Source organism: Emys orbicularis, chromosome 5 (genome assembly GCF_028017835.1).
Source record: "Emys orbicularis isolate rEmyOrb1 chromosome 5, rEmyOrb1.hap1, whole genome shotgun sequence".
Lineage (NCBI taxonomy): Eukaryota > Metazoa > Chordata > Testudines > Emydidae > Emys > Emys orbicularis.
The window spans coordinates 112,856,311-112,883,022 of NC_088687.1; the positions used below are offsets into that span (position 1 = coordinate 112,856,311).

At 41.1% G+C, this 26,712-nt stretch overlaps 1 protein-coding gene across 2 annotated transcripts in view; it reads left to right on the plus strand.

Moving 5' to 3' along the window:
* KCNIP4 (potassium voltage-gated channel interacting protein 4) overlaps positions 1-26,712 on the plus strand; it is a 401,680-nt gene that overhangs the window by 333,720 nt on the left and 41,248 nt on the right. For both annotated transcript variants that reach the window (XM_065404842.1, XM_065404841.1), the window contains exon 3: positions 22,100-22,169. In XM_065404842.1, the coding sequence (XP_065260914.1) occupies positions 22,100-22,169 (70 nt within the window). The remainder of the gene's footprint in view (positions 1-22,099; positions 22,170-26,712) is intronic.

Consider the following 26,712-nt stretch of genomic DNA (forward strand, 5'->3'; position numbering starts at 1 on the left):
GCTTAAATTAATATACTTACTCTCCACCACCCAAGATATCCTTACCAAGTTTAGATAAATCTTAAATAATCAAGAAAGCTTATTTACTTGAGCAGTAGATGAAATAACCAATTTCACAAACTTGCAACCAAGTGAAGAGGTTTTTGGAAAGCTTTGTTCTAACAATTGTGTTGGTAAATTGGAATGTTGTATGCACTAATAGGAATTTCTCACCCTTGCCAAATTAATTATTACTTGAATATAGTACTTCTTATATTTAATTAGAAGCACGGAATAGTAGCTTACTAACCTCTGTATCAGTTAGGAAATATAGCATTCCTCTCTGAATAAGTGGTCTGAATTTTCAGCTGATTTTTGGGTACCCACACTGAGATATCTGAAAGGGGCCTGATCTTCATAAATTGCTGAGTACCTGTCCTCTGAAAATCAGGCCTCCTTTAAGGTGTCTCACATTACGCACCCAAAAACTTAGGCTCCCAGAATCACTACTCACATTTGAAAAGTTAGGCCAGATATGTCTGAAGACAATGGGCCAGATTCACTCCAGATTGTCTGCTTCTGTAGGTGTAAATGCAGTACAGAGCCCTATAAGTGGAGAGTCCACCAAAGGAGAGACTGCAGTAAGTTAAAGTGTCCACATCTCCCTACTTGCTAGGGTTCAAAACTTGGTGGTGCTGGATGTGGAGAGAAACTAAAGCTGTTCTCCTGGCATGAAACTCTAAAGGAAAGCTGTAATAGAAACATCACCTGCCGTATCCTAGGGATGTATCAGTTGGGGGTGAATCTGGCCCTACTTTCAAAAGAACAAAGGTTAAAATAATGGGGCATATGGGGGAGCACAACTGCTTCTCCTCTTCTCAAAGCAAAGAATGTGCTGCCCTCCCTCTTTATTTTGGCTTGGAGGAACTCAGTTCCCCAGAACTCCCACTCATCTATAGTTGGTGCAATGAGGACTCAATAAGAAGAGAATCATAAATCGGAGCAGCAGGAACAGACAACTTGTATCTGGGGTTCTCATTAGTTCCTTCTAATAGATGGAACACAGCAGCACCTCATGGGAGGAGTGTCCCAGGTGGTAATAACCTATTCACCTTCTCTTTGGAGGATGGGGGTCAGATCTTCCTTTAACAATGGAATCCATCCCTACTGGGGGGAGAGGGGAAGAATAGCAACCCCTTCTTCCCAGTATCCCTCTTCTCTTTTGGAAATGTGAGGATGAGAAGCTAAATTATGAAATATTTCTTTTGTATTGGCTTAAAATCTTCTAATGTGCATAACTTTTTATGGGGTATTTCAAAACTTTTAGAAGGGGGAAAAACAGACCTCACAATTTTATTTATTTTTGCATCAGTACAGATTCCTTATCCTCATAAAATTCTCAATCCTAGTAGAAATGGGGGGTGGGATGGGAATAACCAGGGATTTTTCTGCACATACATCTACTTTTACCTGACGTGCTTGACTTTTTTTTCTTTTAGCCCCATATTTCCCTTTTGCTGAATCCCACCTCCGTAACTTTCTTCAATGCTGCATAACATTATAATGTCAAGACCTGTGATGACAGACACAAAAACTCCCTCTCCTATCTTGATCTACTTTCACTTCTGTGAAAGAGCATTTTACCATAAAACACTCACGGTGAGAATTATACTCGTTGAAAAAATTCATAATTCATCATATAAATCTATAGCAGGAGGTGGAATTAAGTGTTGAAGGGCCATTGAACAGTGGATTTTTCAAATAAATCATAATTAGAGGACTGTATTAGATATGATTAGGCATCTGTGCCAAGGAGCTTTGCATTGATCTACTGTGAATATTCACTGAGCATTCAATAGCCCTTAAAGTGTCTCATTTCTTATCTGCTCTCAGGAGGTCAATGATAGGCCATCGGACACCAGCATAAAATATGAAAAAACACTATAGGTCAGCCATTCCAAATACATCAGTGCCAGTCATGGTACAGTAATTCCTCGCTTAATGTTGTAGTTATGTTCCTGAAAAATGCGACTTTAAGTGAAACGATCTTAAGCGAATCCAGTTTCTCCATAAGAATTAATGTAAATAGGGAGGGTTAGGTTCTAGGGAAATTTTTTTCACCAGTATACACACAGTATAAGTTTTAAACAAACAATTTAATACTGTACACATCAGTAATGATTGTGAAGGTTGGTTGAGGTGGTGAAGTCAGAGGGTGGAAGAAGGTGGGATATTGTCCAGGGATTGCCTTACTGCTAAATGATGAACTAGCACTCGGCTGAGCCCTCAAGGGTCAACACGTTGTTGTTAATGTAGCCTCATACTCTACAAGGCAACACAAAAGGGGGGAGGGGAGACAGCATGGCAGAGAGAGACAGAGACACTCAGTTTGTGTGTGAGAGAGAGAGAGATGCGCATTGGCCCTTTAAGTACGCTGACTACACTCTAAGTACACTGCCTTTTTAAGTAGATCAGCAAGTTGAGACAGCAGCTGCTGCGAGCAAGCTCCCTCCGTCCTGAGCCCTGTTGTGTCCCCCCCGCTCTATGGAGATGGGGTAAGCGAGGGGCAGGAGCAGGGGGGAGGGGGACACCCTGACATTAGCCCCCACTCCCCCCCCCCATGCATCGCAAGCAGGAGGCTCCCAGGAGCAGCTCCAAGGCAGAGGGCAGGAGCAGCACATGGCAGTGGGGGGAGGGACAGCTGAACTGCTGGCAATTGCTAGCCTGCTGGGCAGCTGCAGCACAGGGAACTTAGGGGAGCGGGGAGCTGATGGGGGGCTGCCTGTCCACCCTGGTTCCAAGCCCCCACCAGCTGGCTCCAACGGGCTGCTCTTCCTGCGAGCAGTGGACAAAGCAGGCGGCTGCCAAACAACATTATAAGGGAGCATTGCACAACTTTAAACAAGCATGTTCTCTAAGGCCAGGTCTACACTACCGCGGTAGTTTGACGGCTGGCAATCGAACTTCCGGGTTCGATTTATCGCGTCTGGTCTGGACGCGATAAATCGATCCCGGAAGTGCTCGCCGTCGACTGCGGTACTCCAGCTCGGCGAGAGGAGTACCGCGGAGTCGACGGGGAGCCTGCCTGCCGCGTGTGGACCGCGTCTGAACCGCGGTAAGTTCGAACTAAGGTATGTCGAATTCAGCTACGTTATTCACGTAGCTGAAGTTGCGTACCTTAGTTCGAATTTGGGGGTTAGTGTAGACCAGGCCTAATTGATCAGCAACATAACAATGAAACAACTTTAACCGGGACAACTTTAAGTGAGGCGTTACTGTAATGTCTACCTTTTCCAAGAATGGGACATAATGAGGCTCGAGACCTTTCACAGTTCCAACTGGGAAGAGGAGGGGGAATGGGAGAGATTCTGGGTGGGTTGGAGGAAAGAGGTGAGAGTGGGTTTGTACAAAGCTGAAATTCAGCAAAAGTTTATAAACCATATAGACAATAGGACTGCATTTTTCAGCATCACCAGTGAAATGTGAAAGCAGGTGGGTTGTGAGTGAGTTCAACAGCTGAGTGTTGGGACTGCACTGTTGGGGAAAGTATTTGGACGTTGCACATTTGTGATTGGGCTTGACAACGGTGAGTTAGGATCAGTTTAGATGTAGGTGAGTCCAGCAAGTGGGAGGAGAAATGGCAGTTGTTAGTGATGCACGTTGTGCTGGGTACATCTAGCTCTCTCCCCACCTTTGATTGAGTGCTTCACCATCTCTCCTGTATACCAATACCACCTCCTGTGCGCCTATAATTCTCATTTTGTTACCTATTCAACATTGCCACCCCAGAACTGTTTGAAGCTCTGTGACATCTGGCAACCCATATGGAAAGCCAGAAGTGGATGCAAAGCATAATTTTACAAATAGGGAGCTGAGAAGGGAAGGTGGGGCAAGCTGTCTCCAGAGTTAGATAGGACTGCAGATAAGGCATTGGGTGAGGTGCTCTGGCTGGTAGATTTGGGCTGTGTGTTATGTGGAATGCCTGGAAGATGAGGTTCCTGTGCAGCTGCATACCTTGAGATGATTTATTGATTCGTGTATTGGCCCAAAGCACAACTTCAAACTGCCTACCCTTCAATAATAAATCTTAAGTGCCCCATGGCACTGCTACTTATCCTACCCACAACACCCTCAGCAATATAGTTACCTGCTACCTCTGCAGGAAACCCCATAATTAGCTCCTGGGGTGGAGAAGAACATTTCTGGTGGCACACAAAGTTGAAAGCAGGTCTGGCTGGGGTTAAACAGGAAAGTGAGGGAGAAGTGGGCTGAGAGGAAGGAGAGGATCTCTGGATAGCAGATGAATGGTGTCTGAGCAGTCCTGGTGAGTTAGAATTATTAATATTTATGCAGGGTATTACCACAACATTAATTTAACCATAAATTCCTTTATTAAATCCAAATGCTAAATAGTATTTCTACAATTGCTCTAAATGTGTCTAACAGCCTACAAATAAGCAGTCACTACATCCAGTACAGTAACAAAACATTTATAAGCATTTGATCAAGATACTTACAAACGAGCTAAACCCAGAGCTGCTCAGACCCATATTGGTCAGCTCCAAAGTGGTCAGGCAGGTATTAGCAATGAACCCTTTAAGAGATTATTTTTATACCCTTCAACAAACAAGTGATGTCATTGCCAGTTACTGACTTCAGCTAAAAACCAATTTGAGACAGTTCTTCCTTATTTCCAGTCTTACTCCAGATAAGATTTACAATCTCCTCTCTGCCCAATGCCTTTCCTCCCCTCCTCTTTGCTGACCAATAGTTGTTTCATTGCACCTGGGTTCACATAGGCTTTAACATGGGTATGTGGGTTGGGAAGGGCCACGTTGTCTCATTTTAAGACAGATTCTCTTTGTTTTATTTAACATCATCTACAGTCACCCCTATCAGTCACAGGTGTTCCTTTTAGAAACTTTCCCTTATCTCATTCTTTGAACCAGACATCCTCCCTACTTCATTCCTTCTGGCCATATAATTCATTATCTTCAAAGGGCTTTCTTTTACTTGCTAGTCAGGGCCTTCCTTTACAACACATATATATTTTCTTAACCAAACTTAAACTGAGGGCTAGTCTATACTGGCAGTGCTAAAGAGCTGCTGTGGCAGCGCTTTAACGTGCTTTGTGTGGCCGCAGCACAGCTCTAAAAAAACACCTCAATGAGAGGTGTAGCTCCCAGCGCTGGGAGCATGGCTCCCAGCGCTGGTGCACTGTTTACACTGGCGCTTTACAGCACTGAAACTTGCTGCACTCAGGGGGGTGTTTTTTCATACCTCTGAGCAAGAAAGTTGCAGTGCTGTAAATTGCCAGTGTAGAAAAGCCCTAACTCCAATTCTTTAATTTTGCATTAATCCTATATGCTGGAAGATGTACTTCTCAACAGCCATGATGACTTTCTTCCCAGCAGGGTCCCCTGAATATTTGAAATGTCAGCCAGGAGGTGCAGGGGCTTCCCATAGGAAACTGTACTTTCAGCTACCATACTGAAGAATAAGAGAGCTTCTCTTTCCTCTATTACAGGCTGTTCCTCATCTTCCCCTGCCCAGCCAACAAATTTCTGGGACCTCTAGAGCTCTGGGTCTACCAGAGACTTGGGGGAGTGTAGGGCAACGTGTGTCCTGTATAGTCCTGTTCCTAGCCCTGCCTCTTGCCTCTGGCTCTATAAAAATTGTAAGTTAGGACACTTACTAAAGATCTTTCTTCCCAAATGCTGCCCGGGTTACACAGATGAAAGCTCTATTGGAGAAGTTATCATCATCATTAAACATGTGTATGATGGTAACACCTAAAAGCCACAACTAGGTTGGGCCCCATTGTGGTTGGCACTGTACAGACATATAATAAACAATAGTCCCTATCCCAAATAGCTTACAGTCCAGGAGGCAAAATGCAAGTGGATGGAACAAATACACCAGGATAAGATGAGGAGATGGGGTAACAAATAAATACAGTAAGATGTGCACATTCTTAGCTGGTCATGTGACTTATACTTGCTCTGTTATATACAGTGGTGTTTGGTCAATTATCCCTTATGTTAAACAAATATTAAACATTTTTATCAAAATTACATTGAAGAGATGCACAGTGACCAAAACCTCCAGCAGGCCTGGAATCATTAATTAACTCTAATAGTTGTTGTTAGCTTTGAATGAATAGGCATTTGGGATTTGTAGGGTTTTCATAAAATATTAGTATAGCCTATTGGTGTTATATTAAAGAAGTTTAATTATTTACTTTCCTCTACGGAGTTTATTTTCACAGACTCAGGGCAAGACTCGGGTCTGATTCACCATTACATTTCTGCCTCTGTACACTATGTTTTCCAGTGCCAGGGGGCCATAAATCAAGCAGAAATAGCTATTAGGGAATTCCGCTAGCATAGTTATTCTGTGTTTCAGCTGCCTCCAATCTCTAGTGTATGGACATGACTGGAGTAAGGAGTGGGTACTTCTCTGCGCCAGTCATCTCCAGTTGCCTCAATGGCTCCTTATAGCCATAGGTAGATAGATGCACATAAGGGAAGAGCTGAGGCTGCTCTAGGGAGATGTAAAGATGGCATAACGACATTACTCACACACTTAGTGGAGTTTGGGAACAACTAGGAATCAGGCCCATAGAATGCAATTAGAAAAGTTTAGTAAAAACAGCGGGATGGGGAAATAATATAATTGGCTTATGAGACAAGCAAAAACAGAAATCTCTTTTACAGTCATTGCAACCACCGCACACATGTACCAGTTTTCCCAGATCATCCTCAATACTCCCATTTGATGTGGAAGAGTTGAAAGATTTGTCAAGAAAAAAAAATTAAATATTTCTATTGTGCATTTAACTTCAAAAAGAGATGTGAAAAATCAAGGACCAATTGTTAGCAGTTCAGCTACTTGGAAAGGTGTGTTCAAAAAGAGAGTTCAGAGAAAATCCTGTCTGTAGGGAAGAAAAAGGGTAGATACTTCTGATACTGATGAGAAATAACTTCTTTAAGTTTTATTAACTTCTAAATATAATGGATGAAAGTTTGCTCACAGTTACACAGGTGCAACTCCACTGATTTCAATGGAGTTTTATGTGTATAACAGTAAAACTATGTTGTCTTCTCTTAATACATTTTATAGAATTAGAGCAGGGAATGGAAAGGGAAATCTAAGTATGATGATTGTACATTCAATCTTTTTTTTTTATGTATAATAATCCTTGTTCCTACAGCATGTATTTTCTGTACATAAACATTGCTGAGCAATCTTGGAGAAGTGACTAACATACATATTTATACTGCAAACCTTCTGTCTGTTTTCAGATACAAAAAAACTATATGACGTTACATATTTTACCTATCCTATTTCTCTGGGAGATAAAGAAGTGTTTGTGCTATATCCCCAACTGGTGTAAATTTACATAGCCTCATGAAGTCAATGGAGCAATGCTGATTTACAGTAATTAAGGATCTGACCCTCTAGGTCTATTCCCCTCTTTAGGGTCTTGGAGCTTGGCCAAAAAATGGGAGTCTAAGAAAAGTATGCGCTTCTTGTAACATCTCAGTGTGCCTGGGAAGGTCTGTTAGGCCTTGTCTACACTACGGGGGTAAGTCGACCTAAGTTACACAACTCCAGCAACGTGAATAATGTACCTTAGGTTGACTTACTGCGGTGTCTACACCATGGTGGGTCGTCAGGAGACACTCTCCCATCGACTTACCTTACATTTCTCGTTCCGGTGGAGTACCGGAGTCGACGGGAGAGCGAACTCCGGTCGATTTAGGGGGTCTTCACTAGATCCACTAAATTGATCCCCGGTGCATTGGTTGCCGCAGCATCGATCCCCGGTAAGTGTAGACATGCCCTTAGAATATAACCAGAGTTCAGCATTCTCCAGGTCCCCAAATCTGACCCATCGCCCTTTCCATCACACGAACTCAGTAAGTCAGGGTATATGTGTTTGGATTTGTGCTTTTGTGTTCATCCCTTTCACAATGGAGGATTAATTTTCACAGATTATATGTTTTAGTGCTTTTGATGAAAATACATTAGAAGAAAATTGTTTATGAATAAGCCGACAAAAGATGGAATGCATGTGATGCTTCTTTGGGAGGGACAAAGAGAAGCTAGTAAAACTAAGTGGTCAGAGTTAAAGTCTATGCGACAGTTTAAATACCTTGGTTCAGTGTTGAGCTATGATGGGAATGTGGATATGGATGTTAGGAGTCGCATGAAGAGTGTTTGGTGCAAAAGGAGGGAGTTGACAGGAATCCTCTGCGATATGATTATGATTATTAGTGAAGGCACAAGTGGTACAATAAGGATGGAAAAAAGTTCAAAATACAAAGTAGGGAGGTAGAACAGAGATGTATAAGTCAAAAAAGAAGAAAAAATGTCAAAGGGACATAGGTAGGCATCATACATTTTAGCCATTCAGTAGCCTTGGGTGTCATTTTCCCTAAGGCCGACCCTGGCAAGGCCAGCCTTAAGGATGAGCAACTCGGGCGACCTCCCAGTGTACCATGGTTGGGGCGCGCTGTAGTCAAGAGGGTGTTGATAGAGGGTGCCTTGGCCGTCACCAGGAAGTTGACTGTAGCTCTGGTGGCGAGGGGGGCGGGGGGGCTCCCATTCCCCCCTCCCACCCCCATCAGCAGTTACCAGTCACCTATGAAAGATACACTCAACAGGAATGGTTGGAGATGGAGCACAAGAGCTGCTGACTGTGACTAATGGGACAAAGTGAAGGCAAAAATATGTTTTAGTGTTTTGTTCAACCGAATGTGTCAAAAGATAGGGTTTCTGTTACTTCCCTTGAGAAGTTATTGTACAGGTGATATCCCTTCTAGGTAATTTTTGCTATATCCAGACTAAATGTTCTTTTCCTCTATACTTCCTTGACCTCAAAATCTCTTCTTCTCTAATAATAATAAACCATGATTTCCCTAATGTCTTTTCAAAATTACTATCTCCAGGATGCTATCATTCTTGTACCCTCTGGTGTTTCTTTTCCTTCCTTTTCAGGGTGCTGGAACAATTTGTATAATGGGGGTGCTGACAGCCATTGAACCAAACTGTAAATCCTGTGTATGATGGAAACCACTTCAAGCCAATGGGTGCGGCAGCACCCCCCAACACGTCTAGTTCTAGCACCTGTGTACCTTTTGATGTTCTTTCTTTAACATTGCTCAAAATTGTGCTTCTGATCTGTATTCTAATATTCTATTGATGATATCCATGTCACGACTCAAGCTCTTACCCCAAGGGTGTGGCACCATTGACAAGGGATACAATATTAATTTTTATTTTCTGATTAAGCAGCCAATTCCAGTTTTACACTATGGCTTGGTCTACACTTACCCCCCAATTCGAACTAAGGTACGCAACTTCAGCTACGTGAATAACGTAGCTGAAGTTCGAAGTACCTTAGTTCGAACTTACCTCGGTCCACACGCGGCAGGCAGGCTCCCCCGTCGACGCCGCGGTTCCCCCGTCGACGCCGCGGTACTCCTCTCGTCTAGCTGGAGTACCGCAGTCGACGGCGATCACTTCCTGGTTCGACTTATCGCGTCCACACAAGACGCGATAAGTCAAACCCAGAACTTCGATTCCCAGCCGCCGAACTAGCGGCTGGGTGTAGACATACCCTATGAGAAATAGGCTGTTCTGAGTTTAATGGGTGCACATTTGCATCATAGCTAACTTATGTTCATCTTCCATGGCCACAGATGAGCAGCTGAGTAGCAGAATTACTATCTTCAGGAAACCAGAGTTCAAAAGTTTCTCAAACATTTTTCCCCGATTCGCCCCTCTCTAGGGACAGTCCCAATATTTGGGGATTTTTCTTATATAAGTGCCTTTCCCCCCTAACACACCCTGTCCTGATTTCTCATACTTGCTATCTGGTCACCCTCCTCCTCCCACAATATCTCAGTCCCAAATAGTATCGCTATCCTAAAGGGGAGCAGGCAACATATCTTTTCCCAGACAAAACTACTGAAGCCAAGGCTGTAATATATAACTAACAGAGTAGTGGATTAAAAATATATCTATTTAGAATCTGTCGGACATTTTCTATTAGATTTTTACAGTGTTAAGGAACATCAGATTTTGAGCTTAAAGTACTTGACAAGAATCTCATTAATGCCTATATAAGCCTAATACATTATTGAGGAATATACACCTCTACCCCGATATAACGCAACCCAATAAAACACGAATTCAGATATAACGCGGTAAAGCAGCGCTCGGGGGGGGGGGGGTTATATCGGGGTAGAGATGTACCTTTAAGGGTGTTGTCTTGAAGTGCAAAAATCTTTAGCTAACCATGAGTTAATCTGTGTGGCAAGATTAGTTTACTGACTAGTTTGCATTTAGTTTTTTAATCCTGACTGAGGCTTGGAAACTGGCTGAATGATTTACTCATGTGAATAGATCATTTCATGCCTTGTCATCTGTAAACCAGCTGTGTTCATAACTGAAGGGTGTATAGAGTGAAATCCTACCTGGGCACGGGAAGGAATGCTAGGCTGTGCGTCCTCTGCTTGAGAGATCCTGCTGACTGGTGCAGGATTCAGTAGAGTGGCCTGAGAAACTGCTCAGTTAGTCTCTATAGCTCCTTCCTGGCTAGCGAATGGGGTAGGCGGTGACTGGACAGCAGGGCTGGCTCTAGGCACCAGCTAAGGAAGCAGGTGCCTGGGGCGGCAAATCTGAAGGGGTGGCACTCCGTCTGTCCTAGGGGTGGCACTCCGACTCCCCCCCCCCCCTCCTTTGGTGGCAATTCGGCGGCAGCTTTTTCATTTCTTCTTCTTCGGCGGCACTGCTGCGCCCGCTTTTTTTTTTTGGTTTGCTTCGCCGCTTGGGGTGGCAAAAAAGGTAGAGCCGGCCCTGCTGCACAGGCTGACCTGCTGCCCACTGTGGGACTGTAGAGCATCACTAGTGTGAGTCTGTATCACTAACGCTCCCTTACATGCTGCATCCTGCTCTGCTACTGTGGATAGGGAAGAGGCTCTCTATGCAACCTTCCTCCTGCTTTCTACACCCAGACAGCAGGATCTGACTCAAATGAGGATGCAAAAGAGGATTCTTACAATGCTACAGGGTGGGCTGGCCCTTTAGGGGCAGATGGGTTCAACCCCTCTTGTTCCTAATTATCTGCCTCCTAGGTGATGGGTTTTGGCATTGGGTCAAGTGATCTGGCATCATGCGATGGCATGGGTTTTGGCATGGGCTTGTGATTGGTTCAGGTGACCTCTCATCATGTGATGGTAGCCTGTGGATGGGGCTTCCTAAAAGAAGAAGCCTGCTCTATCAGCAAGGGGGAGATTTGTTTCTAGGAAAGCCCAGGGAGAGGCCTCTCTGGAGACACCTAGAGTGGGCCTGGCAGAGTACCCCTGCTCAAAGGGACCTGGGGAACTGAGGTCTGGGGTTCTGATACAAAGGTACAAAGGAGAGATACCTTCAGGGAGCAAGAAGGCATCTAGAGGGGAATGGGGGTCAGAGAGGACCAAGAGTGAAGCTCTCCTTCCCAGGCAGAAGGAAAGACGTGGCTGGAGCTGCCTATAGCTAGGGTCAAGAGCAAAATGCTTCAGAGGGAATTAGGAGCCCAAGAGGGGCATAATGGAATTGTGTGCATGGAAAAAGAAGGCTGGGATAGTGTAGCTTTGAGTGGCACTGTTATTTTATGTTAATAAACCAGGCCTTAGAAGGGAGAGTAATTTTGTTTGAGGAAGGAAGGAAGGAAATTGAGGCAGTTGCAGAGTCTGACACCAGGTGAGTCAAGACTCTGCTCATGATGGAAAAAAAGAGAACTGAACACTCCAGAAATCTTGACAAATTGCTGCAGTCACAAACAATCTTTTAATGTGTGCTCTAGTTCTGTGTATTTGAACTTTTCAGTATCCATTTTTCCTATTTAAACTTTAACTTCATGCATTATAACTTCACTCACTAGGTCAGGTAGTTAACCGTTTCATCTGGATACAGAGAATGCACAGTTTTGAAGGTCAGACTGCCTTAGAAACAGGAAGACTCAGAGTCGTCTTACACCCATCCCTCAATAATAATATTTAGATCTAGTGCACCCTCATGTAAATGCCTCTGGGTATCTAATAAAATGATGGCTAAAACTCAAAGCAAACCCCACTTTATTTTTAAATCTGATGTCAGGTTAACTCCTCCATCCTCCCCATCCTTCTTCTTTCTCTCTCACTACTTGCCTTCTGCTGTCAGGATCTCATCTTTCTATATTTCCAAAATTGAAAGATGACTGGTCCTGCAAAGCCATGACCTCTATTAGAGACAGTGGGAAGAAGTGACATTATTATCTGAAGTTAATTGACAAAAAAATCGTCCCAGCAAAAAGCCCAAATGTTTGCCTTTTCATTAAATCAGTTAAAAGATAAAATATGCTAGTTTGGCTTTGGTGTGCTCCCATTTTCACACAGTTCTGTTTTTTAATCTCTGAAGAGAGACAGTCTGACAATAGTTTGGCTACCAGAATCAGTTTGAGAAACTTTTGACCAGTGGTTTGCTGAGGATAGTTATTCTCCTAAACAGCCACTGATCCTGCACCATGGAATCTGAACACAAATTTACCATGATGCAAATGTACACCAGTTAAACTCAGAACAGTCTATTTCTGAGCAAAATTAGAGTTGGATGCTTAATCAGAATATAAAAATTCATATTGTAACTCTTAGCTAGGGTGATGAATTTGGTGTTGTAAGAAAGTGCTGTGAGTAGAAAAATTATCACTTGGCTCAATATATTGCAAATGTAAAAATCATGAGGACATCTGTATTTCATTCACATTAGTCAGAGGTGGAAGGAAAATTATATGAATTATCATTACTCTAGTCTCTTGCAGCATTGCAGATATAGCAAGTATCTGAACCATGCAGATTTGGAAGTATAGAAACACATGATTCAAAGCTGAGTCCAGTTAACATGAAAAAGGTTAAAAGACTGTAACCAAGCACAAGATCCCTCTCAGTAACAGACCACAGCTTCCTCTGTCTCAAGCCTCAGATCCACTGTTTCTTTACAGCCTTTACATGCACCAGTTATAAAAAAATCAACATTATTAATTCAAGGGACAAGATGATCACCTTTCCCAACTGAGTTAGAGTCTTTACTTGTGGATTGCTTAGTTGATCTCTACCTTGATCTCTACCCCTACAAATGGAAGTATTTTTTTCACATAACACACAGTCAACCTGTGTAACTCCTTGCCAGAGAGTGTTGTGAAGGCCAAGACTATAACAGGGTTCAAAAAAGCACTAGATAAATTCATGGAGGATAGATCCATAAATGGCTATTAGCCAGGATGGGCACGAATGGTGTCCCTAGCCTCTGTTTGCCAGAAGCTGGGAATGGGCGACAGGGGGTGGATCACTTGATGATTACCTCTTCTGTTCATTCCCTCTGGGACACCTGGCATTGGCCACTGTCGGAAGACAGGATACTGGGCTAAATGGACATTTGGTCTGACCCAGTATGGCCATTCTTATGTTCTTATGAGATAAACCAGTCCTTGGGAGAAGCGAAGACAAACATTTCACTGCAAGTATAATAATATAATTACAGATTATCAAACTTTTCTTAATTTTCTTAACTTTTGAAGTTAAAGTGGCAAAGTTACAGAGTTTTTAATTTTTCCTTTTGCCCTTCAAAAATGGAAAAATTTTGAAATGTTACAGAATAGAAATAGGAAAAATTAAAATAAAAGAGAAAAAAGAAGAAGTGGAAAAATATTCCACAGATATCATTTTTTTGTCCAGTGAGGAAAAGTTGAAAAAACAAAAATCTAAACTTTTGAAATAACCGTGTTTCAAAAAAGGTTTATTTTAAAGAAACAAAACCAAAAAACAAAAAGATTTTAACTCAAAATAAAGTTTTTCATTCAGAAATTTCCCATTTAAAATTTTAGTCAAAATATTTTACCACAAAAATTAGTTTCCAAAGAAAGTTTATTTTTCAATGTTTTGGTTGAAATTTTTTGACAAAAGTATTGCTGAGTCATTTGAATGACTGGATGAGGGTTATAATTTCCTGTGCCATTTGCCATATTGTCCAGATGAACTGAGATATTGGACTTGACAGATCATTAATCCATTCTGATATAGCAATACTTACGCTCCTATGGTCACTGAAAATTAAACTGGTTCCCTATATTAACTTATTAGCCATTGGTATAGAATATCAGCATTGAAGGGCAGGTTCTAATAAGGACTTGATCTTGAAGACCAAGTACTTATATTAACCAAAATCCACAGCAGTAAAGCTAGTTAAAGTTTAGTTTTATATCTATTATTATTTATATTTCAATTGCAACCAAAGGCCACAATCGAAATTGGGGTCTCATACTGCTAGGCACTATTCAATCACATAGGTATTCATTATCCCTATCCCAAAGAGCTTACAACCTAATTGAAGAAAAGACACAGCAATAAATGTGACAAATGTTAGGAAGGAAGGGGAAAGGGAGAGCAAACGTAGCAGTAATGTGATATGTTTACATTATCTGGTGAGAACAACATGGGAGTAGGAAAAAAGGGAGGAAATGGGAAGGAAGAAATTAAGTGAGAAGGAGGAAAGGGGACAGAAGGAAAAAGGGGGAGAGGAGGGAGGGAAGGAAGCTGGAAAGGATCATGTAGGGCAGGGAGAGTGAGGCTGTCAGTGGAGAGCCATGAGAGAAAGAAGGGGGTGGGATGAGGCCAGAGTAAAGGGCCAGTCATCAGAGACAAGAGAATGTCCAGAGTTCAACTTGTAGAATGTAGTCTGCAGACTTCTGTGGAGTTATTTGTTGGGGAAAAAATAATATCCCATCACTGTAGTATCTGAGCACTTGTGTGCCTGTGTTGGTGATGAATCTGTCACTCCTTACTGCTGAACACTGAGAGCCACATTTTTGAGGCACCTAACTCCCATTGATTTTAATGGGAGGAGCCTAAATACCTTTAAAAATCTGGCCCTAAGAGCCTTATCATGTGATATTAAAAGATTTTAAAAGGGCATGTCTTGAGAAAAGAAGATTGTGGGGGCTGATTATAGTCTTCCAATGTATTAGGTGCTGTTATAAATTCTTCTCCATGTCCACTGAAGGTAGGACAAGAAGTAATCAGCTTGCTCTGCAACAGGAGAAATTTAGGTTAGATATTAGGAAAAAATTTCCTACTATAAAGATAGTTAAGCACTGCAACAGACTTCCAAAGGAGGTTGTGGAATCCCCATCACTGGAGGTTTTTAAGAACAGGTTAGATAAACACCTGTCAGGGTTGGTCTAGGTGTACTTGGTGATCCCTCAGTGCAGGGGACTGGACAAGATGACCTCTCAAGATCCTTTCCAGCCCTACATTTCTGTGATTCTATGGTGCGCTGAATACCTCCTACAAGAATGTAATGGCATTCAGCATATTAAAAGTGGCACTCAGCACTTTGCAGGACCAGTCCCTACTGTAGCTTTTCATTTGCATTTAGAATTGGGAGTTTTAAAGTTACACTGCCAAGGGATAAGGAGGGAATAGAAAAGAGTTATTTAGGTGAGATAGTATCTTATCACGAGTAGTTAGTGTACAAAAGTTCATATTGGAACTACTTGTCCTAAGATGGGGTTGCTAGATCATGATTGCCTTACAGCGTATATATGGCAGTAATAAATTGTTACACTAATGGAAATTAGAACCGGACACTCTTGAAAAAAGTACATTATTGAACACATTACTGCTGTCTTGTCTCTCAGCATTATTATTTAAAGATTACCCTGAGGAGAAAACAGAGGTCGGATCTGCCCCACCATTATTTGTACTTACATCCAGCAAATCTGTATTGCTTATCCAGTGCAAATTTCTAAAACAGATTCTATCCATGTGAACCAAGTTTTAGGAGAGTTGAAGAATTAGACTTGTATTGGATCTATTTAAGAATAAGTTAAAGTACATTGGATATCCAAGTGTACAACAAAAGAAGGCCAAATTCTGCCTTTGAGTATGCTCCCACAGGGTTCCAGTTGACTTATATGGTATGCCTGCATGCACAAGGGCAGAAACTGGCCTTTACATGGCGGATGGATTGCATAGTCCCATTGACTGTTTGAGTATTGTCACTTGCACATTTTTGATTGTCACATGTCACTGTTATAGAAAAAGAGCATTCCAGCAAGAGGCAACCTTTAGCAATGCCATTTCTGATTCGTCTTCATCAATGTTTCATATAGAGCACGTTTAAAAGGTGTTACCCTGTCTTCTCATTTAAATGGACGCTAGAATGAGATTTCCCTGCCAATATGAGATAGAATGATATTCCATATACAATTAGTCAAACAAAGTGTTTGAATCCAGTCTGTCACAGTGATAAATTATAATGCTATTCCTGTAGTCATCTTGGTCACTTCAGCCTGTGTGAATGTAACTTCACTTGTACTGCAACTAAACCCCAGCTCACTATTCTCAAATCTGAAGTTTGTATTCAAGCAGCATTTTGGACTTCATTATGGTATTTGCACACAGTTATACAACATAATGTTTTATGTTAATTCCAGCTCCTAGAAGGATGTGTGTACAATAAAACCATTAAAGGTACAGCAAAAATGCTGTCTGGGGATATTGCAGACATCACACTTCAGCACCACTCAGAGTGTACAATATAATAATCAAGTTGACTCTAATTATCTTTTCATGTAAACCACTGGATCTTTAACCTTGATGGTGATATATTTTCAATATCAGTTTCAGCTAAATGCAGGCTCCCCAGGTAATAGCAATACACATCAGACAGAAATATAAACTAATAAAATCTAGTTCTGAATTATTATATGCAATTAACATTACTAAAGATGTTAAAAAAGCTGTTAGTTTTGTGAAATTGCATACCAGAGGTGATTAGAGTTTCAAGCAAGCAAACAAAAAATCCCTCACTCTTAAATGAAAGATGCTTTGTATTGTTGTTATTAGAGTAACAACCAGAGACTCCAACTAATATCAGGGCTAAGTGTTATATAGTACCTTGCCCCAAAGAGCTTCTAAGCTAAATAGACAAGACAGACAAAGTGTTACATAAACAGATCCGTCCACAAATGAAGTTTGGGTATGCAAAAATATTAATCTAATTCTGTCTCTAATTAAGTCATGCTCACATGCTTTCATCTGGTTGTATCTATACAATCAGAGGGTATCACATCTTTGTAGAAAACTCTTAAGTGCCTGATCTTAATAAGTGACTACAATGGGAGCTGAATGATAGATGTGCAGCATCAGTCAGGATCAGGACCCAAATTCTTGATAATTTTTAAATTGCAATTTACAAAATTTACTATTTGAGATTATATTTTATCTTGAATATAAATTATATCTAATCTTATTTTATTAGATATAGCATCATTCCTACAAACTGTTTCAAAATATTGAACAAAAGTAAGGACCAGATATTATGAAGACTTATGCATCTGAGTAGTCCCACTGAACCCAATTAACTGAAGTCAGTTAATTAAGGGTCCAGTTCTACAAACCTTACCCCTATAGATGAATCAGTGATAATAGTTAAAGGCAGTGGTCCTAGGATCATAAAGATTTTCCCTTTTCTGCTACCAGGGCCGGCTCCAGGTACCAGCATTCCAAGCAGGTGCTTGGGGCGGCAATCTGCAAGGGGCGGCAGTCCGTGTGTTTTTGCCGCTCCAAGCAGTGCGCCGAATTGCCGCCGTGGACGGCGGGGGCAGTCCATGTGCTGTTAGAGCGGCATACGCGTTTCCACAGCGGTGGCAACTTCTATGTTCAGCTGCCCGCTGGTTGATCAGAGAGAGGGACTGTTCCTCCTCTCTTCCCTCCTGTTCCTCACTTCTGCTGCCTTCTGAGAAGGAGGGATTTTTTCCTCCTCACTTTACTACTTTCAACTGAACATTTTCCCTCCGGTTGCTTAGGTGGATGGAAGGGAACCTGGTGCCTCTGGTGAATTTGATCAGCGTTCCCCATCTATATCAGTGCAACAGAGAGAGTGTGTTCCACCTGAGTGAAGCCACATTCAGATCTGTGGACTCTACAAGTCTCTAAGAGCCATATGTGGCTTATAAGGTCCTAGATTGAGCTTCAGTGAGTATCTCTGGGCTAGTGTGTGCTGGAAAGCTGACCACTAACCCTTTATCTGGAATGACAGATCCAGTTTTTGCCTGAACTGTGATATTAGAAGAAAGTTCATTGTTAAACTCTCATCCTATAAGTATCAGATTAAAGATTTTATCCAGCTCCCATTACGGTCATTAGAAAAACATGCATTGCCTTTATTAGGAGTTGGATTGGGCCCTAAGAAACCAATTCATTTTTTTTAATTTGAAGAATCAGAATTAAAAGCATATACACATGTTGCTCCATTATATTTTGGGATTATAGTAAATTAAAGTTTTCAGTGAAAAAGAAAACATACACAGAGGGACAAGACGAAACAAATTAAACCTGCACAGCTTCTAAGTAAATGGACATGAACAGGTTCCTGAAACAAAACAAGGTAAACAAAATTATACAAGGGTTAGTGGATAAAGCATGTGAGGAGAGATGGAGAGAGCCATTGTGAGGAGCCCTATGTTAAATTATTCAAGGTACAAAGTCCAACTCAGCCAATCATATAAAATTGTTTATAAAAGTAAGCAAAAGTTGGAGATAAATAGACTGGTACTAATTGGATTTTTTAGGTTAACAAGAAGTTGAAAGATTCTAGAAGTGGGAAGTAATGTCTCTAGTAGAAATCACTGAAGTGATTTTGGCTTCATTAATTTTATTGGGCTGAGGTTGCCACCCTTCTTGACATTGTTTATCTGGGGGCCACTGAAAGAGCCAGTGGGATGGGTGGACTGGAAGGAGCAAGTTCATCATCATGGCTCCCATTATCCTTATCACTTCTAGGGGCCCCAAAATCCATGACGACACCACTGGGCCTTTATTATCCTGATCCTGAAAGATGTCCTAACCAGACAAAGCCATAGAGAGGGAAGCTTAATGGCATCAGCACCTCTGCCAGCTCCGGCTAGCTCCTGAACAACATCTAAACTGTGAACCTGAGGTGCCTACTGTTATGCCCTTGTTCAGGTGTCATTGTCTTTCCTCTCCTTATTTCTCCTCTTTTCTGTCTTTCTCTTTTTGCCTCCTGGCTAAAAAGAGCCTGCGTTAGTTGGACAAGACAACTCCCCATTTTACAACACTGCTGTGAGCCTGTGCCCAGAAAGGCCAGCTGAAAGCTATGCCTTAGATAGCGTGACACTGGTAAAAGTTTGCCAGATTTAGGAGTGTCTGATAAGACCATGAACTGTACATGTAATTTCCCAAGGTTGCAAATGAGAGTGATTGTCAGAGACAGAAGCTGTATTTTCTATCTCTACTATTCTTTTGTCTCCCCTTTTGTGTGAGTTTATCTTGTTTTCTTTTAAAGGAAACAGGATTTGACTTCAATAACCACAGCTCGACCATTTAAATGAACTTTCTTTTTTTCCTAAAAGGAACAGTTAATACCATCATTAATTCAATTTGAAAAGACTATCAAACAGAGGTTTTCTCCTATAAAAAACTCAATATAACTAAAGGGAAACAGAATATAGGAAACTGTTCAGATAAAAGGCTTATTTACTTTTTAAGTTTCAAATGCTTTAACTTCCTTTTCTATGTGTTTAATAAAAGATTTTAAAGATTTTTATTCGTGGTTGTTACAATGGGAATAAGCCAGTGATAATATGGCACAGACACGATTCAATGTTGTAACAGTAAACAAGGGTCTTCTTAATATTTTATCCCTTGGTGGGCCAAAGACACCCCCTTATCACAAGAGAGATACATTTATAAGTCTAGAAAAGAGAGGACTCGGGGGCCACATGTTCTTTGTCTATAAATATTTTCAAGATAATGGTATTAAAGAAAGAACAGAACTGTCTATGATCTCAGGGAATGTTAGAACAAGGAGAAGTGGCCTTAAGCTAAAGAAAGGAATATTTAGGCTAGACCTTACAGGGAAAGTTTTTAACAAGAACAATTGGCCAGTAGAATGGTTGTGCTTAAGATGCCATTACTGCAGATATCCAAGGACAGAAGCAATAGGACATTAATGGAAATGATGTAGTGAAGAGCTCAGCAAAATTCAGAGGGTCAGGTTAGGTGACCCAAGTGGTCATTACTGGCTTTACTGCTATACAATTCCATGAACGTGGATTGTTTTTCAAACAGTATTTCTTTCAACTGGTGTGTTAATACGTTAGTTTGTTAACTGTTAAAGCAAAGTATCAGTTTTAGAGAAAGCATTGACAAATCTTGTTATCTATGGTAATTGACTCATATCACAAAAACCAAGCTGCATGGTAGTTGCTAACTTATAACTGAGCTAACATAAAATATAATTCAGACAAGTTTTTCCAGGGTACATTTGAATCATCTCCTCTGTGACAGCATTATTTGTAACAGTTAACATGTACAGTTGTATGCTGTCAGGAAATGGCAGTTTTATTCCTGACACTACAGTCTAGCCTAACCTAAGGACTGATGTAATTGGAGTTGCTAATATTTACTATGGCTCTTGTGACCTACCAAAAAGAGAGCTGATTGCACATTGAATGAAAAGGGCTTACTCTGTATGTCTTTCTCTATAAACTAAAGAAAAGTGAGAGAAATCAGCTTACAGACTCCTATTTGCTATCTAGAATAGATTATTAGAACTATGAATGCATTCAATGTTCCTGTTTTGATTTTTATGAGCCCACATGAAAAATCACATTGTTCATGACCTTTATCTCATCCTCCAATACCTCACATGTCCCCTTTCCTGAGTCTAGGTCCATGAATTCCTAATTTCCCATCACTCCAAATTGTAGGCACATGAATAAATAAAAATTAAATGTACTAATGTCAAAGTTTTTCTTTTCTTTCCTTTCCTTTCTGTTTAATAAAAATACTTTGTGTAGTGCTTTCCATCCAAGGATCTTAAAGATCTTAGCAATATGGGTCAGTTTTCTTATCCCCATTTTATAGATGGGGAAACTAAGGCACTGAGAAGTTAAGTGAATTGCCAAGGTCAGCCACTGAGTCACTGGGAAAATGAGGAATTGAACACAGATTGGGAGGGGGGGAGGGATAGCTCAGTGGTTTGAGCATTGGCCCGCTAAACACAGGGTTGTGAGTTCAATCCTTGAGGGGGCCACTTAGGGATCTGGGGCAAAATCCATACTTGGTCCTGCTTAAATGGGGGGGAGGGATAGCTCAGTGGTTTGAGCATTGGCCTGCTAAACCCAGGGTTGTGAGTTCAATCCTTGAGGGGGCCACTTAGGGATCTGGGGCAAAATCAGTACTTAGTCCTGCTAGTGAAGGCAGGGGGCTGGACTCAATGACCTTTCAAGGTCCCTTCCAGTTCTAGGAGATGGGATATCTCCATTAATTTATTTTATCTCTCAGATCCAAGTTGCCTGCACTAACCAGTAGATAATACCATCTCCCTTCTATTTCTTCTGTCTCCACAGATCATTTTTATAAAATCACCATTCTATTTTTCTTTTTCTCCCTTGATATCTTTTTCACCTTGCCTAGTTTGCCTTCCTCCTAATCTGCCTGCCCTTCAGCCTACCTTCCAGTCATCTTGTTTCCCTCTCTAACTAACTTGGTCCACACAGAAGGAATAATGGGACAGGAGGATCTTCGGGGCTTGATTTGCTTCTTCTGTGCTGGGTTCTTTTGAGTTCAATGTCCACAACCTTTACCGTTGAGGTGGAGTCTGAAGGGAATACTACCTCAGTGCTGTGTAGCTGGCTTCCATTCAGCATGAGTGCTGTCTACAGCTGTGAGGTAGCCTATGGCCAAAGGCTACATTGACAGCTCCATAGAGGAAGGACTGCAGCAGAGCTTAGTGCTGCTTGTGTCAGTCACCCAGCTCTGTGAAGATACCGAAGTTTAGGTGTGGCATAGAAGAGGCAGTTCATTAAAAAGTGGCTTTAAAGTGATAAATTATTAATATTTGTTTTAAAATGCAAGAATCAGATTTTGTTTTTTCGGTATTTTTTAATATCCCAGATTTACCTATATCAGCTTTATCACTTGGTTGTATGATCTCATGAACAACTGATTTGTTTGCACTGTGGTAAATGGACAGTTTACTCATATGTCTTGTCTGTGACTTTCCTTAGGAGTGTCCCAGTGGGATTGTTAATGAAGAGACCTTCAAAGAGATTTATTCTCAGTTCTTTCCACAGGGAGGTGAGTACTCTGCAGACATAATTAGCATTGCTAGCATTTACAGTGAACTGCGCTTGTGAATTTCTAAATTGGATTATCAACCCATTGTTCATATTAATAAACTGGTTGTATAAAGTTCTGTAGAGAATTGTAAGTATCTTAATAGATAGAAGTGTTCACAGGCATGTATGGCAGTAATCAAAAAGAGGAGGTATTTACAAGGTGTCAGGATATAGCTGTGAATACACAATCTGAGTATCTTTGAAAATCAGGATTCTCTCAGCAGCTCATCTCCTTGTAAGCTTTAATACAGCTATGTCTTTGCTACTCCTTGCCTCTCTCCCCCCCCAGTAGGAATTTGTGTAGGAGGTACTTTAAATGTGTGGGCCAAATTCAAATCTAGTGAAAGTGGGTGAAATCCCATTAACTTCAGTGGGATTTCTTTCCCTATTCCAGGTCTTTTTTCATCCTCTTTATTGAGTGAAGCGGTTTCCTGTGATGTTCAGTAATTTCTCAATCTTCCCCATATTTCAGTGAAATGAAAGTACACAATCACTTATGACTAATGTTTTTTTCTTGAACCTCAGATTTTCCTTCAGTGTTTATTCCCCCCCCCCTTCTTTCCTTTTACTGTTCCTCCCCACTTCTTTTCTATTCAGTTGTCCCGGTTCATCTCTTCCTATAACACTGGAGAGTGGAAGGTTTCCATGGAGCTAACTGGCAATGGCTGCTGCTTTTCATTTTTATGTAAAACCTTAATTAATAGCAACAAAAACTCCCAATTAGTTTTATTTTAAATAAAAAACTAGAAGGTAAAGGGGTAGTAACCATTGTGGGTTACCACTGTTGAAACCCACAACAACCAGGAACATTCAAAAGGAAGAACAAAACATTTAAGAAGAGTAGAACTGCCTGATGATTATCTATCTGTCTAGTTTTTTATACCAATCAGTATAAAACTGTAGTATCAGTTATAAGTTACCCTGGTTTGTAAAAAGCAACTTTTCCTACTGTAATCCACCATGCTTTAGCAAGTTAAAGCAACAGAAGAAAGAAGAAGAAAGAAACTATGAACTTCCTATCTTCCATATTTTCACCAATAGGCATCTCCAATCTAGACCAGTATAACAGCACTCACCCTTTTTTTCTCTTGCTTCATATAATGTTGGTAAAATACATTAAACAAATGTCACAGCCATATAGGGTTTGTTACTGCAAAGCACTGTGCATTCTCAGTTCCAAATGATTTTAAGAACAGAGAGTGAAATCCTGACCCCATTGAAGTCAATGGCAAAGCTCTCACCCATGTAGGCTTTCCTGAATTGAGAAACTTCTTTTCTACATATTTCTCAAAGGGGCTCCACACATACTAATATCATCTTGATATTTGTCCACATTAAGAGGTATCAAATCCAGTGAATTCATTCATCAATAATAGGAGGTGTTATGGAGAGCTAATAATGTGTTTATCCTTCTGAATAAGATGCTTGCAGAGGTTTTTATAAAAGTTCATCAGAATTTTATGATTGTAACTCCACTTTCCACCTCTCATATCTCTGCTCATAATTCTCCTTGAACCAGAGGAATATAAATGACATTAATTTAAAAAAAATTCAAACATGTAAACAGCTATCACCATAAATTTAGTATATGATCTGTTGGGATTGTGAGAGAAGATAGCATATAAGGCCTGCTTTTTCTTTTGGTTAGACCAGTTTTACATCAGTGTAACTCTATTGACTCCTATGGAATGATTTATGATTTTCACTAATGTCAATAAGCTCAGAATCTGTCCCTTGATGTTTCTGTTTTCTTAAAGTACTTAACACTGAACAGAGGTACAAATGTATGAATGAGACCACAAGATTCTTTGAGGACATTGTTAATAGTGGCTCAGCTATAAACCACATCCACATACACAGTTTCCTTAAACTCACTGTTCCCAGTTCTAATACGCTTGATTGTATTCTTCATTAGAGCTACCATATTGTTAACTATCAGAGGGGTAGCCGTGTTAGTCTGAATCAGTAAAAAGCAACAGAGGGTCCTGTGGCACCTTTAAGACTAACAGAAGTATTGGGAGCATAAGCTTTCGTGGGTAAGAACCTCACTTCTTCAGATGCAAGTCTGAAGAATGCAAGTCTTGCATCTGAAGAAGTGAGGTTCTTACCCACGAAAGCGTATGCTCCCAATACTTCTGTTAGTCTTAAAGGTGCCACAGGACCCTCTGTTGCTTTTTACATATTGTTAACGTGTAAAATTGAAGTAATCCTTATAAAGTATATAGGAAGGATAGTGATTGATATGTCAGTCATATTTGGGGATATATGTTCCTATTTCAGTGCATGGCAGGTGGAATTTTTAAGTATCCAGCATTGACCTAACTCTGCTCCCATTAAAGCCAGTGATAAAACTGGCATTGATTTCAATGGGAGCCAAGTTAGCCCAATGCAGAGTTGCTTTTTAAAATCCCATACAGAAACTTCACTCATTTACAAAAGTCAGGCCAGTTATGTAGCCAAATTTTCATTGCAAGAAGCACATACTAAAGAATGTCATTTTGCTTCCCTTTACACTCACATTTTGCATATTCAGAAGACTCAATGTCCTAATTATTATTTTAAAAAGTAGTTTGATATTAAAGAAGTGAACTATTCATCTGTGACTGTCTACTGAAACTTTATTCTTCTAGTCAGAGATAAAATATGTATGCACTGTCGGAAGAGCAAGTACAACACAAATTCATGTCTCCCTTTCAATTTTTGTTGTGAAAGGATATTTTCATGCTATTTAAATTAAATCAATATACAAAGGAAAAAATAGTGATTTGATAGTGTAATTCTTACTCAGGCAGAAAACCGCACAGAGATTTGCTTGGGTAAGGATTACAATATTCAGCTGTGTTAGGAATTTCCAGTAGTTTAGAATAAAGACTTTGATCCTACACAGAGAGCCACAAGGGCAGACGGCTGCATGGAGCTTCATTGGTTTTATTTGGGCTCTGTGCCGGTGCAGGGGTTGACCTGTGAAGTTCTCTGTGTCGGACTGACACTAAAGTCAGTTCTTTGCTCCTCGGGTATTCAAGATGCCTTGTTAGTGCAATAATTTACAGACACCATGCATACATTTAAACCAATCCAGATTATCAGATGTAAGCTCCTAAACAAAGGGCGAGATTGGGTGCTGAGCTCTTTTGAAAGTCTTGCCAAAACAGTCTATGTATTTAGAGTCAGAGAGGTTAAGGCAAGAAGGGGCCACCAGATTATCTAGTCTGACTTCCTGCATGTCACAGGCCACCAACACCACCCAGCACCAGCACACTAAACCTAACAACCAAAGTTAGACTAAGTGTTAAAGCTCACAGGAGACTAAACTGTTATGTGCCACAGGCAGAGCATGGGAGGGACTGAGGTGCATCAACGCCAGAGGTCCCTGCAGTGGCAGGGAATTGATTGAGTGAGCTATACCTCGATGATCCCAGCAAGTGACCTGCATCCCATGCTGCAGAGGAAGCCAAAAAACCCCAAGGTCACTGCCCATCTGACCTTGGGGAAAATTCTTTCCCAACCCCACATATGGCAATCAGTTACATGTGAGCAAGAACCAGCCAAACACCTGAGAGAAAGAAACCGGGATGCCATCTCAGAGAACCGTCCCACCCTGTCCAGTGTCCCACCTCTAGCTGTGGCCCTCCCTGCTGCTTCACAGGAAGAAGACAAAAAAAATCTGAGCGTACACTGGGGGAAAAGATTCCTTCCTGACTTCTGCAGATGACCAGCTGTGAAACCCTTAAGCATGAGATTTTAGTAACATAAGACATAAACCAGAAGGAATTTCCCCCAGGGCTGCCGAGCCCTACTTTCCTCCTACCCCCACATTTGAGACCTTCAGTTAGTTTGCAGTTAAATTTTCTTGGATTGTTTTTATGTATATCGGAATATTCAAAAGAATAAATACAGTAACTCCTCGCTTAACGTTGTAGTTACGTTCCTGAAAAATGCAACTTTAAGCGAAACAATGTTAAGTGAATCCAATTTCCCCATAAGAATTAATTTAAATAGGGGGATTTAGGTTCCAGGGAAATTTTTTTCACCAGATAAAAAACTATATATTATATAGATATACACACAGTATACATTTTAAACAAACAATTTAATACTTCTTCACAGCTATGATGATTGTGAAGCTTGGTTGAGGTGGTGAAGTTAGAGGGTGGAAGAGGGAAGGATATTTCCCAGGGAATGCCTTGCTGCTAAATGATGAACTAGCACTTGGCTGATCCCTCAAGGGTTAATACATTGTTGTTAATGTAGCCTCTTACACAAGGCAACACGAACACGGGGGAGGGGAGACAGCATGGCAGACAGAGACAGACACACACCTTGTGTGTGGGAGAGAGAGAGAGATGCACACTGCCCCTTTAAGTAAGCTGACCCACTCTTAAGTGCATTGTCTTTTTATGTGGATCAGGAAGTTGAGACAGCAGCTGCCGCCCCAAGCTCTCTATGTCTCTTTCCTTCCGTGTCCCCTCCCTGCTCTATATGGAGAAGCGGGGTGGAGGAGC